Source organism: Rhinolophus sinicus, linkage group LG05 (genome assembly GCF_036562045.2).
Source record: "Rhinolophus sinicus isolate RSC01 linkage group LG05, ASM3656204v1, whole genome shotgun sequence".
In the NCBI taxonomy this organism is placed as follows: Eukaryota; Metazoa; Chordata; class Mammalia; order Chiroptera; family Rhinolophidae; genus Rhinolophus; species Rhinolophus sinicus.
In genome coordinates, this window is record NC_133755.1 from 29,764,948 (window position 1) to 29,780,338 (window position 15,391).

Sequence of the window (15,391 nt, forward strand, 5' to 3'; positions counted from 1 at the left end):
TTTTGAGCATTATCTTTTGAATAATCTTCAAGAAATACCTAATGTTTTCATTGTCAAAGCTGAGGTGTACTACTAGTGAAAATGGTAGTTATTCCCTCTTTCTCTTGCATTCATGCTTTGTCTTCAGTGTTGCTGTGTTTTATCCATATAAAAAGAAGCTGTTTGGGCAAATTGCAATTTTAATACCTATGTATGTATGCCTATTGACACATATACAATATGTATAAATCATGGGGTCCTCCCATGATTTCATACTAAGCTCCTGAAGGGAGTTTATTTCATACAGGTGAATTGAGTGGATTGTTTTCTAAAAATTTATTTTAAATGGCTCTGAGTTTGTATGCGTGGGTCCTTAAATACTGCCGCAGCTTGAAAATGAATTTAACTCTCAATTTACAAGAAAAGTTGGTCACAACTTATAAAGAATCTTTGTTCTAAAAATGTGTTTATTACATGGTTGTTTGGAAATTTTTTTCCATAGGAAAAAATACGTGGTGGTCAGGTTGCTGGAAGAACACATTTAACCCATAATTGTACTGAAGTATGATCCTGAAGAAGTAACCACCCTGGGTAACCATATTTCTCTAGAAAAACGCTTTCAGGGTTCCTGGGAGCCAAGAATACATTTCACCCATCACCCCCCCAACTGCCATGGAATTTGGACTCCCTCCCTGCAGAGTCTCGGCTGATTTCTGTGGAGCAAAGACTCCAGGAATGTGGGGGCTGAGGATAGGGAATGAGGAGCAGGAACAACCTGGGAGAAGCTTCTCTGCTAACTGGTTCATGTAGAAATCAATGCAGGATCTCAAGGCAATATTTACACACCCATGTTCATCACAGCATTATGTACAATAGCCAGGAGGTAGAAGCAACCCAAATGTCCATGTATGGATGAATGGATAAATAGAATATTATGGATGAACGGATATAATGGAATATTAAGCAGCCTTAAAAAAGAAAAGGAAATTGTATTAATGCATGGTTTTAAAAAATGAGAATTTCAACTTTAAACAATTTTTTAAAAAAGAAGGAAATCCTGTCATATACTAGAACATGGATGAACCTCAAGGACATTATGCTAAACAAAATAAGCCAGTCACAAAAGGGAAAATACTGTACGAGACTATTTATATGAAGTATCTAAAGTAGCCACAATCATAGAAATGAAAAATAGGAAGGTGGTTACCAAGGGCTGGGGGAGGTAGGAGGGAGCATTAGTGTTTAATGGGTATGTAATTTCCATCTTGCAAGATGCAACATTCTAGAGATCTGTTGCACAACAATGTGAATATACTAACTGAACTGGCTAAAATAATTAAGAAGGCAAATACAATATTATGTGTTTTTTACCACAAAAAGAAATTTGCATGACTCTTCTTTAATAGTGTCAGTGGCTAGAGACAGCCAATTCCCTCTCTCAGTATGTGGGCCCAAGGAATCCCCAGATAGCGTCCCTACGAACTGAATGTTGGGTATCAGAGGTAATGGCTGGGAAGTTACTAACTTCTGGAATTTCTAGAAAATACTATAGGCCTATCCAACTCCAGTAAGAGTTTCCTTTTATGAAAGTTTGTAGAAAATGAGTAACCTTAGAAAAGCTTAAGGAGGGTTCTTATTATTAGGTTGGTGCAAAAGTAATTGCGGTTTTCGCAATTATTTTTAACCTTTTAAACCACAATTACATTTGTACCAACCTAATAACTTTTGGATTATATATCAGCTAGAAGATTATTTTTTCCTGGGATGTGGTATCATCAACACTGATGTCACATCCCACTGTTCTACTGAAACTTCTTTATGTAAGGCTACTATTGACCTCCTGACTGCCAAATCCGATGGTCTGTCTATTGGCTGTTATCTCAAACTCACTATGTCCTCTAAACCTGGTTCTCCTACTCTCTGTCTCCAACAATTGGCTAATAGGATCATCAACTCATCAGTCATCCAAGAAACATGGACTTTTCTCCCTTTTACCAAGCCCCACTTTTATAGACAGCACTTTTTGTTGTAAATTCCAAAATTCAACTTGAACTTAGACCAAAAGGAGAAAATTGCAAAAATACTAGGATGTCTTACATAACTAAAGAGAGAACTAAAGTCATAAGAAGGGTGAGGACACAGAAAAGCCTCAGAGACAACTGGAACCATGAGACATGTGCCAGTACTTTCTCTTCATATTGCTCGGTGTCTGCTTCAATTAGCCCAATTCATGTTAGGTGTTTACTCTGAACCACCTCAAACACTCAATATTAGGAGAATACTTAAGTGTATCATTTAAAAAATCTATGCAGTGGATATTATGCAGCCATCAAAGTTATGTTTATGGGGTTTTTAAAAAAAATTGATATGGGGAAATACATGTCAAAAATCAGAATTTTAATTAACTTTAGAAATCTCAACTCTATAAGAAAAAAGTAGAACGAAATACACCGAAATGTTTAATAGTTATTACTTCTGGGGTTTGCTTATTTACTCTTTTCATTTCTTCTGTATACTACTTTTTTTCCTACAATAAGCTTATATAACTTTGAAAACAAGGTGAAAAATGTAAAAAATCTGACTGTCACTTTCTGGGTTATTGTTAATAGCCTCCATATGGACATCCAGACTGAAAAACATCCTTCACGCAGCTGCAAAAAATTATCTCATTGAAACTCAGGTTTAGTCATGGCATACCCCTATTTAAAATCTTATTTGGGCAAAGGGAATATTAATATATGTACAAGCCCAGGAAGCACAGAGAGTCCCAAACAAGATGAACCCAAAGAGGCCCACACCAAGACATGTCATAATTAAAATGTCAAAGGTTAAAGACAAAGAAAGAATCTTACGCAAGAGAAAAGTAGTTGGTTACCTACAAGAGAGCTCCCATGAGACTATCAGCTGATTTCTCAACAGAAACTTCACAAGCCAGAAGGGAGTGGCAGAAAATATTCAGTGATGAAAATCAAGGACCTCTACCAAGATTACTCAGCAAAACTATCATTTAGAATCGAAGGACAGATAAAGAACTTCCCAGACAAGAAAAAGCTAAAGGAGTTCATCATCACCAAACCAGTATTACAAGGAATCTTACAGGGACTTCTTTAAGATAAAAAAAAAAAAAAAAGTGAAAAAACAAAAATAAAAAATATTAAGAATAAAATGGCAATAACTACATATCTATCAACCATTACTTTAAATGTAAATGGATTAAATACTCCAATCAAAAGATATGGTGGTAGAATGGATAAGAAAACAAGACTCTGGACTGCAAGATCCTTCACTGTAGCGCAATCTACCTGTCCAATTTGCTCTCCCATCTTAGCCCTGCCAGACACTTCATATGCGTCCTCCCTAAACTACTCACAGTTCCCCAATTATACGCTGAACACATCTTTATCCTTCTGCACTGTTGCCCATTCCATCCAGCAAGCAGCATAAAATTGTCTCCTCCATCACCACTGTTGAAATCCTTTGAGTCTTCTTTGGGTGATCCAGTAGAGGAGCTCAAATTTTGTATATTCTTACCTTGAAAACAATTTTTATCTACCAAGGAAGGCCACTTTGTCCATGTATAAAGCCTCAGGAGACATAAGTGTAGAAAAGGAAACTTACCTGCTCAATCAGATCAACTGAGTCAACTGAATCAACGCTGGTGAACAGGACCCATTCAGAGAACCTTCACTTTTCTTATTACCAGGCTCCCTCCTTCAACCACCTATCCCAGTTACTGTGCCTTGTACATAGCAATCATTTGGCAAAAAGCTGCCATTATTATTTCCGTATCAACAGGGCTACCCAACTAACATGCAAAGGGATTCCAAAGTTCCAGATCTCAAATCACTGCAATGCATTACAATCTGTCCCACGTCAGTTTGTGAGCTTATAGGTCCCAGGGTATGGACGCTGATCCAATGATAGATATATCAACCTTTTGCAATCATCCTTTCTCCATGGAACTCCACTCCCAGTACATCCCTTCCTACACGCAACTGCAGTCTTCTATGTCTCCAAAATGTACCTAGGTGTTGGGAGGATTTTGTCTCCAAAGATTTTATCTGAAGTGAGTATCTTTTTTTTTCTTTCTACCAACTATCTGCTTCATTTCAAGGAATGTGATCCTTGTGTTTCTGTGTTCAAAGTTGCTGATCAGCAGCTTACCACATGATAATAACAAGCATTAAGTCCTTATAGTGTGTCAGACACACATAAGGTGTGTTTTATATACATTTATCTCTTTTAAAAGTCATAATTTCCACCCTGCTGTACAGGATCAGAAACTAAAGCTCAGAGAAATTGAGTAATTTACCCCTTGTGGCAACGGGGCAACTCAGCCAGTGTGGCTGAGTCAGGACTTAAATCTACGTCTATCTTACTCTAAAGTCCATGTTCCTGAACATTACACCACAGAAACCAAGCCAAGTGGCAGAAGGGAGGAAAGCAAGTATCTCCTTCAAATATCCAGGACATCTTGGGCTAGAAAGCCTGATCAAGACAAATAAAATACTGTCACTGCCATGACTACTTCCCCAACCCCACTAGGCATAATTAAGGACTTATTCTTCTGTAATTTTTTTGTACCTCTCTGCAAAAGCTATGTCATTGGCTTCCTCGTATGTCTTTCTTAAGGGTTGAGATCTTGTCTTACTCATCTCTTCATTTCTTACTCTGTGTAGCAGTCTTGTATATAGTAGTAATAATATTTGTTAATGATTTAGAAATAAAGTAAATGAAGTATTGTGAAAATGCATTTCCTTTATTAACTTATTAATACACGATGTGCTGTTGCATAAAACCTGAAACAACTAAACAAGCAGAAAGTTGGAAAACACTAAAACCATAAATATTCTTTGCCTCTAGTAAATTACTAGAAAATAGCTCAGGAAATTGCTTTAGCCTCCATTTCCAAATCTTTGCTATTGGGGAGAGAAAAATAACTGACGAGAGAGAGCAGAGAACCCTGGCATAGATTTGGTGCTCAGTAGAATATTTTTTTAATAAAAAAATATTTCCAGCCAAGAGCTTTTAGGTCCTAGGTTTATTACCACATGTAACCTCATTCTCTCACATCCTGAGGCGAATGAGGCTGACTGAGCATTAGACTTGAAAAAGCACACTGAGAACTACATTTCCCATGATACCCCGTTCTGTACGTAAACCAGACTGAGACGTCGCTCCTATGGCAACCAAAGAGCCAGCACTCCCAGGCCCATCTTGGAGTTTGTGGTCTGATTCTAAGCTGGGCCCTACGCGGAGCCCCCGCCACTGGGCAGCCGGACTACGATGCCCAGGTATTCGCGCAACCCTGCTTGAGCCCGGTTTACGCTCCCCCCTCGATAGCTTCCCCTCTTTTCCAACCTAGCCTGGAAGCGGTAGGGAGGGAGAGGCTGCTGGGGGCGTGTATTTGGGGAGAGGAGCCCACGCGGGGCCAATTGGTGGAAGATAATTGTGGGTCTGTCCTGCTTGCAACCTTTATCTGAATGATCAGAGACCCGTAGGAACTACTCTTGCGCCTTTGGATTCCGACAAAAGCAGGTAGAAAAGTAATGACATTTTGAAACATCATTCAACTCCAACCTTTTACTTATTCAATAAAAGTTTTTTGTGGGCCAGGGGTGTTCTAAGAGCAGGGGTCAGGCGGCGAACTAGACCACAAAGCCACTTTCTTTGGGACTCCCCTCCTGATGCAGAAATTCAGAACAATAAACGAGGGGAAACTTGAAAGCGTTGTGAAAGTGTAAGGTCACGATTAAAAGGGGGTGTGTGTGTGGGGGGAAGGGGGCTGAAGGAGAGGCTTTCGATGACCTGTAAAGTATATGTTAGCTCTTCAGTTCTATGATGCGAATTTTAATTACCTATTCTCAAGATCATACCTAAACCTTCTCTGAACAACTTATAAGGATATCAGGGAGACAGGGATCCTAGAGTCCACCACAGAGCAGGATAAATCGGTTTTTCTCATCGTGTGGATCGGTGGTGTGGTCTCTATTGAGCTTATGAACCTTAGTATGAAAAGTTGTCAGCTTCCCATCACTGTATACTTGGTTACAGTTATAAAGTTCTGGCTATAGTTATAAATTTCCACCGGTGGCATGACTGGTTGCAGCACCTCCTCTCCTCTCTGCTGGGAACTCAGAAAGCAGATAATCACGTTTTGAAAGAATGGTGTGTGCATAAAGAGCAGACAGGCCTGGACTGAGTCCCTGGGGCTCACCTGGGACATAAATGTATGAATTTTAGTGCAAATCTTTAGGGACATCTATTTTTGGTCTTCTATAGTCCCTTTCTTCATCCTTGGTTCTTGAATACCATGTTTCCCAGAAAATAAGACCTAGCTGGACCATCAGCTCTAATGTGTCTTTTGGAGCAAAAATTAATATAAGACCTGGTATTATATTATATTATACCCAGTCTTATAGTAAAAATATATTATTATATTACATTATATTATTTTGTATAAGACCTGGTCTTATAGTATGGTAAAATAAGACCTGGTCTTATATTAATTTTTGCTCCAAAAGGCGCATTAGAGCTAATGGTCCAGCTTGGTCTTATTTTCAGGGAAACATGGTAATAATTATTATAAGCACTCAATAATTTTAGGTAATTATATATGGGCCAAGCCCTAAACTAAATGAATGATCACATTTTAACAATCAATCATGACAATCTTATAAGGCTGGTATTCTTTTTTATCAGCATTTTAGAGATGAAGAAACAGAGGTAAGCCTGGGGACTAGCACAGAAGCTTGCATATATTAGGGACTCAATAAATATTTGTTGAATTAATAAAGGAATGAGGGATACAGAGAAGTTAGGTAATTTGCCCAGGCTGGCATACATAGAAAGTAGCAGATTCTGGCTTATAGTACATAAGATCTTGCTCATATTTTTAAAGTTCAATACCCCATTTTTCATTTAGACTTTAAGTTAAAAAATGATATACTCTTATTTGTGTAAAATTGTATATGCATGTAGAGAGATGAATGAAGGATTTTCAGAATGTGATTTTGGGTGATTTTTTTCCTTCTTTATATTTTATATATTAAAAATGGGAATCTTGAACCAAAAGTATAATTTGAAAAAAAGCAGAAATATTTCAGGGTGCAAGAATTATTTAGTACGCTGGTTTTAAGGATTACTTCATTTTCCTAAATGTAGTTGGTGTTCAGGTTGTATGTTTCCAAAAGTCGTACATTCATGTGTGTCTGAGAAGCTAACACACACAGTTTTCAACCTTGCCTGGAAGCCCCAGAATAAGAAACCTTCAAGTCCTGGTGATAAAGGCTCTGCATTATCATTTTCATGTTTCTTTGATGAACCAGTACAAAAAAAAATGACTAATCCTCAGAAATTTTACCAGCTTATTGTCCTCCAGAAAATGATTTGTTTTGTAAATTTGACTGACATATAATTTCTCTGAGTTTGACGTAAAAATTGGAAAGGATTCTTTTTGTTTCCCTGAATTTTGTTTTTCTGCCTCTCATTTAGTGAAACTCTCTGGGAAATTGCAAAAGCTGAAGTGGAAAAACGGGGATGTAATGGAAGTGAAGGTGATGGAGTTGAAATTGGAGAAAAATCTGTTTTCTTCATTGGCAGTAAAAATGGGGTAATGCATTTTTCCTACTTCTTTTTCCATCAAGTATTGTGATGATTTAACAACCAGTGGTAAGATGTATACATACTTTGATTAAAATGTGACTGCTTCAGTGCTTTAACCAGATGATCCAACTTTGGCCTGCTGGTTCCTTTGGAGCCCGTTGTGCCATGTCTGAGGGCGTCCTGCTATTGGGTGAGTGGGTACTTGACATCCAACCTGAACACTTCCTGTCAAGCAGTGCACCACAGCAGCTGGAGGAAGGGGGCACTTGTTTCTAATTCGACTGCCCAGAGGAGTCCTGTCTTCCCAGTTTGCACAAAGGCACCACAAATGCTAAGCTGATGGTCATATTTACAGGTCACAACCAAAATAAGCATATAGATAATAAAAACATGAACCATATAGGGTATGATACACTTAACCTTCACTTATCTTAACTACAGTCACAGCAATGGAAGGAAACTTGGAGATTCTCTAGTCTTCTGCAATAAGGATTCTTCCCTGGGGACCATGAGGTATTTCTTGGGGTCAGTGAACTCCCTAGAAATGTAGGCAGAATTGTGTGTGATTGTGCATCACTGCATTTCTCTGGGAAATTAGATTTTCCCAGAATTCCAGCACCTCCCCCAAAAATGTTAAGAGCCACTGCAAAAAGTGATTGTAGAGTTTAGGTTTGGCTGCCTCCAGCAATGGGGGAGTTCTCTTCCACAAGGCAGCCTGTTTCAACTTTTGTTCATTCCTAGTTACTAGAAAGCCTAAGCCTGTTTCATTGTAACTTCCACCACTTGGTCCTAATTCTGACCTGTAAAAGTATGGGAATAAATCTAATTCCTCTTCTACTTGTTAAATTTTCAAATATTTTAAAACTGCCCTTCAAAGAGTTAATGGCCCTTCAAATAATTAACAGCCTCGACCTTTTCTCCGTGAGTCTTTCTGCTTCAGCTTTATCTTCCCTTCTTTCAGCCATTCCTTCTGTGTCACAGACTCTGTGTCAGTCATGGATTCTCTGTCATGATCTTAGTAACTCTCCACTGGAATTATTTGAACGTGTAATTCTCAGGATGGAACAGAATTTTTGAGGTTTTGCTTAATTACAGTAGACAAGAGCAGCTCTGCCAGCCTCTCTATTTCCAGATGCTATGTTCTTGTTATTGTATAGAAAACATTTATTAATCACATTACTCTGTTTACTAAGTTGAGCTTGAGATCTGTCTTTTTCATTTATGGTGTTGTTTTGTCCTTACTTATAATAGGTTGGGCCCTTTGTTACAGTGTGTTTTTATTTTTACTTTATTAAAATAATTCATATATGTGGTCCTAAAAAGAAACTTAGAGTAAGTATATCCTGTAGAAATAAAACAAGCAAAAAAAGTACTCTAACCCAGTATCTGGATCGCTTACTTTGAACATATTTGGAACATGTTCTTTATTTGTATGTTATCGTTTTTTCTTTATTTCCACTTCAACAATTGGAATTCAAACATTTTAGAAGACACTAATCATCAGCTTAACTAGTGATTAGCGTTGATGAGTAAAGAGAAAATTTAAGACAGCTGCCAAGTTGACCACTAAAGTGAGGTATGATTTGCCACTATTTGTCATGTGTGGGACTTTGTAATTATAATAATAGCAGTGTAGTTACACTGTGATGGAAAGTTGACAGTTAACTTTTTTCACTTATCAAACTTAGGAACAATTCTGAAAGTTTCTAGTTTCCAGGTAATTTATCACTCAAGTGATTAAAAAGCTATTTTGGGCCACAATTATGAACAATAGTAAAATTTTACATATGGATGACATTAACGCAATGTGTTTTTTTTTTAATTTCCAGGGAAAGACTACTATTATTCTAAGGTGTCTTGACAGGTAAGTGTTATGTTAACCTTTAGACTACATTTTTTTGCTTATTCTAGTTGCATAAGGCAAGTTAGATTCTAAAAGACATATGGAAGGAGAACAATTTTGAGGCACAAACAAAATAATTTAATTCTTAGTGAATCCTTGGTATGGCATTTAAGATCTTCTTTAAAGATAAAGCCAACAACAGCCCCCCAAAATTATACAGGATTAATACTGGATTTCCCTATTGGGGGAGAAATGAACATAACTACATGGCCTACTTACTTTCTTTTTGCCTATGCTACTGTGAGATTTAAATTCTTTTTATTCTACCTCGTCCGTGATTATTTGAATGTTAGTTGTAATCTTTAAATTACTCAGGGATACAATTTTGAAGCACAGTGTTGGTTCTCAAACTGTGCATTTTCCCATTGTTATATATACTTCCTAACCTTCTGTACTGTAGAAATATTCCATCAGATCAAAATTTAGTATTATAATGTTAAATGTTGCAGGAAGTTGATAAGGAAAGGTTCCAACCAATTTTGGAAGATATTTCTCTCTCCCTTCATTCCAATGCCTCTTTCTAATACCTCCTCCAAAAACATCAAAAGAGATGGAATTTGGTCTTAAGGTCACATTAAAGAAATCATTCATTTCAAAAATATTATGAAAGAATATAAATAATAGAATCTTGGCTTTGTGTAATTCCTTTTATAAGCAAAATTGTTTCTTAGAAGAACCATTCTTAGTGATACATACATCATTTTTCATCCCCAGGAATCATGGCTCTCTTTAGACCACTTGTGTGCTCATTACAAATAAGTCATCCAACACAACATCAGCTTAGAATAAAATACTACCATGTTTCTCAGAAAATAAGACCTAGCCGGACCATCAGCTCTAATGCATCTTTTGGAGCAAAAATTAATATAAGACCCGGTATTATATTATATTATATAGGACCCAGTCTTATATTATATTAAAATAAGACCGAGTCTTATATTAATTTTTGCTCCAAAAGATGCATTAGAGCTGATGGTCCGGCTAGGTCTTATTTTCGGGGAAATATGGTATGAAATAACAAAACTGAACCGAAAGTTGTGAATTTCAGTTCTCTGAAAGTCTACTTAGAAGAGAACAATTCTTCAAATTGTAGGTTAAATATCAGAGTTTATAAAAATGGTCTTAAAAGCAGCATTTTGTTTCATAAAAGGAAATTTTTATCTTTCAGGAAATACAATCAAATAGTACTCTATATATGTATGAAAAAAGATACCTGCAGGGATGATATACAAAATATTCAACAAACATAAATATATAAATCACAAATAAAAATTATTTCTTTTTGTTCTCCAAATTAAAAATAAATGTATACTAATATTATTCAGCCTTAAAAAGGAAGAATGAACCATGAACCATGAACCATGAACAATGAACCATGAACCATGAACCATGGATGAACCATGATGACATATGCTAAATGAAATATGCTAGTTACAAAACAACAAATACTGTATGATTTTACTCATATGAAGTATCTAGAGTAGACAGGTTCATAGAAGCAAAGTAGAATGGTGTTTGCCAGGTGCTGGAGGGAGGAGAAAATGGGGAATTGTTTAATGGGTTTAGAGTTTCGGTTTTCTAAAATGAGAAAATTCAGAAATTTGGTTGTACAACAGTGTGAATACATTTAACACTACTAAACTGTACATTTAAACATGGTTAAGATCATAAATTTATGTTATGTGTTTCTACTACAATAAAAAATTAAATAATTAGCTATATACCATAAAACTGCTTACCACGCAACATAAGCTATAGGGTAAATAGTTCATCAAATCATTTTAATGTTTTTCAAATCATTTGTCAATTTTTAGGACTTACTAATAATATAACTTGTTTGCAGCTCTCACTAAATAAAGGATGCCCACATTTGAGCCGTGATCTAAGATAGAGAACTATGTTACAGTCTTCCACTGATGTCTTCATTAAATTGATAGTTATTAGGTTCCCAGCTCCCCATGCCGTATTTCCCTGAAAATAAGACCTAACCAGAAAATAAGCCCTAGCATGATTTTTCAGGATGCTCATATCATAAGCTGTACCCTCAGAATAAGCCCCAGTTAAGATCATCAGCCAGATGGATGCATTTAGTACTCCATTGCAACACACGATGGACGTATTGAATTATAAAATAATAATATTAATATATAATTAAATATAAATAACATTATTGACATTAATACTTAAAATAAATGGTAATATAAATTATAATTAAGTATTTGTAAATACCCCAGTGGGCACCTTTGGACGAGAGGTAAACGTCCAAAGGTGCCCACTTGGACGAGATGTAAACAGATGAACTTGAGCCTTATTGCTGAATGACCAATCAGAGTACAGACACAAAGCATGAATAACGTGCGCACTTGATAACGAACGGACGTGGTTGTGTCTAACATGAATCTTCATAATTCAATACATCGTGTGTTGTAACAGACATACTTAATGCACTTGTGTGAAATAAAGAAACCTTTTCTGAATTTTGGTGCCTGCAATTTTTCCTCGCTTTTGTGTGGACCATCATTCTTAACTGTCATCATTTTTGTTGCCACTCCTGTCTCGGAAGTCTTCAATTAACACTTGGTTTAATGGTAGATTTAAAGGGAATAATATTTTGACCCCCAGACAAGATGAGTGCAAAGAGAAAGAGCTATTCCGATGATTACAACAAAGGAATGGTGGAGGACTCCCAGGGCAAGATACGGCTTTCTGCAAAGAGAAGAAGTTGGATCTCTGAATGGTCCGAAAATGGCGAGCAGAGGACGATAACCTCAGTCAACAGGTGGAGAAGGGAAATGCTAAGAAGCACAAATGTGGATCAGGTCGGCAACCATTATTTCCTTAGCCAAAAGACATCATCTGTGAATGGATTGCTAACAGGAGAGCAAAGGCTTTGGTTGTATGCTGTGCTGATATTCAAGCATTTGCCCTTGCAATAGCACCACAGTTAGAAATATCCCCAGAAGAATTCAAAGCCTCACAACACTGGCTGGATGGCTTCCTTCAGCGATATGAACTGTCTGTAAGATTGACAACACTGCTCAAGCGGGAAGATACTGAAGTTATTAAACGTGCACTTGCATTAAAGTCCTTTGCTTATGGCACCGACTTTTCTAAATATCACCTCTCCAACATGATTGGATGAAACTGCAGTGTTTATGCGCCAAGGATCTCAAACGACAATTGATCAGAGTGATGCCTCATCAATCTACATTCCCTCCACTGGTTACGAAAGTGCATGTATTACCTGTATTTTGGCAATTCATTTGGATGGAAAGAAAGCCCCACCTCTAATCATCACTAAGGGCAAGAAAGATAAAGTTGAACATGTTTCAGACATTTATGTTCTTGAAACCGAAAAAGCCTGGTGCACACAAGCAGTTATAAGGAAATGGGTTGATTTACTGCTGCCACTTGTTTTGCGAGGTGGCCAAAGAAGTCTGCTAGTCTGGGATTCAGCCAGCACTCACCGCACTAAAGACATGAAGAACTTCCTTGCAGAGAGAAGACTAGATCAAATAATGATTCCACAGGAATGACTGCCTATCTCCAGACTCTTGATATTGCAATAAACAAGCCATTCAAGGACCGTTTGTGCATGGAAATCAATGACTACATTGAAAATAGAATGGAGAGAAACCAGTGTGGAAACTTTGTGAAGCCTAGCCTGCAAGAGGTCGTGACTTGGGTGAAGAATTCATGGGATAAAATCACTGACAGCTGTGTTGCCAATGCACTACGAGCAGGCTGCATGGACAAGAAGTGCTCATTTAAGGAGAGCTCTATTGCTGGACATGAGAGACTGGGGCCAATGGTTCTACAGGAAATGGAGTCGCAAGACGTTCAAGCTGGAATTCGGGGTTTGAAGAGTTATGACGATGTTCCAGAAGAAGATGACATGGCTGTATTTGAGTAAATGTCGATTTTTGTACATGAATAAATGAATAAATGTAGATTGTTGTACATGAAAAAACAAGACATCCCCTTAAAATAAGCCCTAATGTGTCTTTTGGAGCAAAAATTAACATAAGACCCGGTCTCATTTTCAGCGAAATACAGTATCAAGGTTGAGCATAAGCCTGACATCATTGCTTCCCAATGGCCTGTGCTCTACCTAGCACAGTCATCACCACTGCCAGCCTCACTGCCTTTTCCACTTGCCCCAGCACTGCCTCTAGGTGCCATCTCACCTCTGCAGCTGCCACTAAAATCTATTAAGATAGTTTTATAAAGGCTTATTGGTTTTTTATATAAATTTTTAATCATTTTTATTAATACCTCAACGCTATTATACAAGATAACTTCTGTACTAACAAAATTTTAAGAGGAAGCAAACATGAATCAGGTAAGAGGATAACGTAAGAAAATACTGCCACCCATGATGATAATACTGTCTGTGTTTATTGTACAGGGATGAGCCACCAAAACCGACCTTAGCTTTGGAATATACGTACGGAAGAAGAGCAAAAGGGCATAGCAGAGTGAGTGTCTTTTTAAGTGATATTGCTATGTCCATAGATGGAGAAGTGATAACGCTGACTATGTTTTACATTTTCTATCTTATCTACAATCAGTAAACATATCCAGCTGTACACTTCATAGCTATGTAGTTTTAAATTTCAAATGCAATTCAGCAGATATGAAGCCAACCCAAACTATTTTAGTTTGGCTATTTTAGAAGGTTATTTTAGCCTTCTCATTTGTTATGTCTTAAAATGCTAGAATTAGATTCCTTTGTAACTTCATTGTACTTTTTTTTGCATATTTTTATTAATTGTATTAATGTGATTTTTTCTTCTTTCAAATGAGAATAATATTGTGAGTTACCTTCTGTCTCCCAAAATATCTGCCAAAAATACGAGCTTAAACGTGTAGAATATTTATGAAAATATACTTATCAAAATCTAAATTATTAGCATCTGGACAAATACATCTTTTTTTTTTTATTAGTTTCAGGTGTACAAACAATATAATGATCAGACATTTACACACATCACAAAGTGATGACCTCAACAAGTCTACTGCCCCTCTGACACCATAAGTAGCTATTACAGTACCATTTACTGTATTCCCTATGCTGTACTGTACATCCCATGACTATATATATATATAAATTATAGTTAACATTCAATATTATTTTATATTAGTTTCTGGTGCAAATACATCTTGAAGTTGATAATACTATTTGAGACTACAGGCCCTAATTGGTTATAATCCTATCTTCACTTGTTTTAGTGTCTTTCAGAGGAAAGTTAGAAATTATTCAGGATCAAAGGAGAATTTACAGTGTATGTTAGGGGGATAAAAAAATCCTAAATAGAATTTTCTTTTGGAGTTCTCACATGAAAAGAGGTCATTTCTTAAATAAAGTTAGCTCTATGGAAGAACAATCTAGTATAAAAGGTCCCACTTCTAATACATAAACAAATTTTTACAGATTGATCTGGTACAAATATTTGATTATTAGACAATGTATAAAGAGTTAAAACTGCCTATTGTCTCCTGGTTTCACCAGTGAAAATTAGTTACTAAAAAGATGAAACTGAAAAGAAAAGAAAAAGTATAATACATTGAGATGGAGGAGGAATTTACTTTTGTGACTCACATGAATTTTGACATGATAAGCCTAGAAATGGAATTTTCCTCTTTGTTGGAAACTTTGAGACAACTTTTATAAGCTTAACTTTTGAGAAGAACTCAAAAAACTTTCCTCCCTCAAATTATAAATCAAGGGAGATTTTCCAATGAAATATTATTTCACCCTCAAACAAGTGATTCAAATATCAATGATAAAACAATTTTCGTTATTATAAGATGATAATTTGTTGTCAAAAATGCAACTATATATATATATATATATATATATATATATATATATATATATTCATCTAAAACTTGCCTTTAATG

At 36.5% G+C, this 15,391-nt stretch overlaps 1 protein-coding gene across 1 annotated transcript in view; it reads left to right on the forward strand.

Moving 5' to 3' along the window:
- The first annotated feature begins 5,140 nt into the window (after positions 1-5,140).
- DYNC2LI1 (dynein cytoplasmic 2 light intermediate chain 1) overlaps positions 5,141-15,391 on the forward strand; it is a 32,871-nt gene continuing 22,620 nt past the window's right edge. Inside the window, exons 1-4 of the mRNA XM_019748632.2 lie at positions 5,141-5,273; positions 7,474-7,591; positions 9,414-9,448; positions 13,896-13,965. Of these exons, the coding sequence (XP_019604191.2) occupies positions 5,266-5,273; positions 7,474-7,591; positions 9,414-9,448; positions 13,896-13,965 (231 nt within the window). The 5' untranslated portion in view covers positions 5,141-5,265. The remainder of the gene's footprint in view (positions 5,274-7,473; positions 7,592-9,413; positions 9,449-13,895; positions 13,966-15,391) is intronic.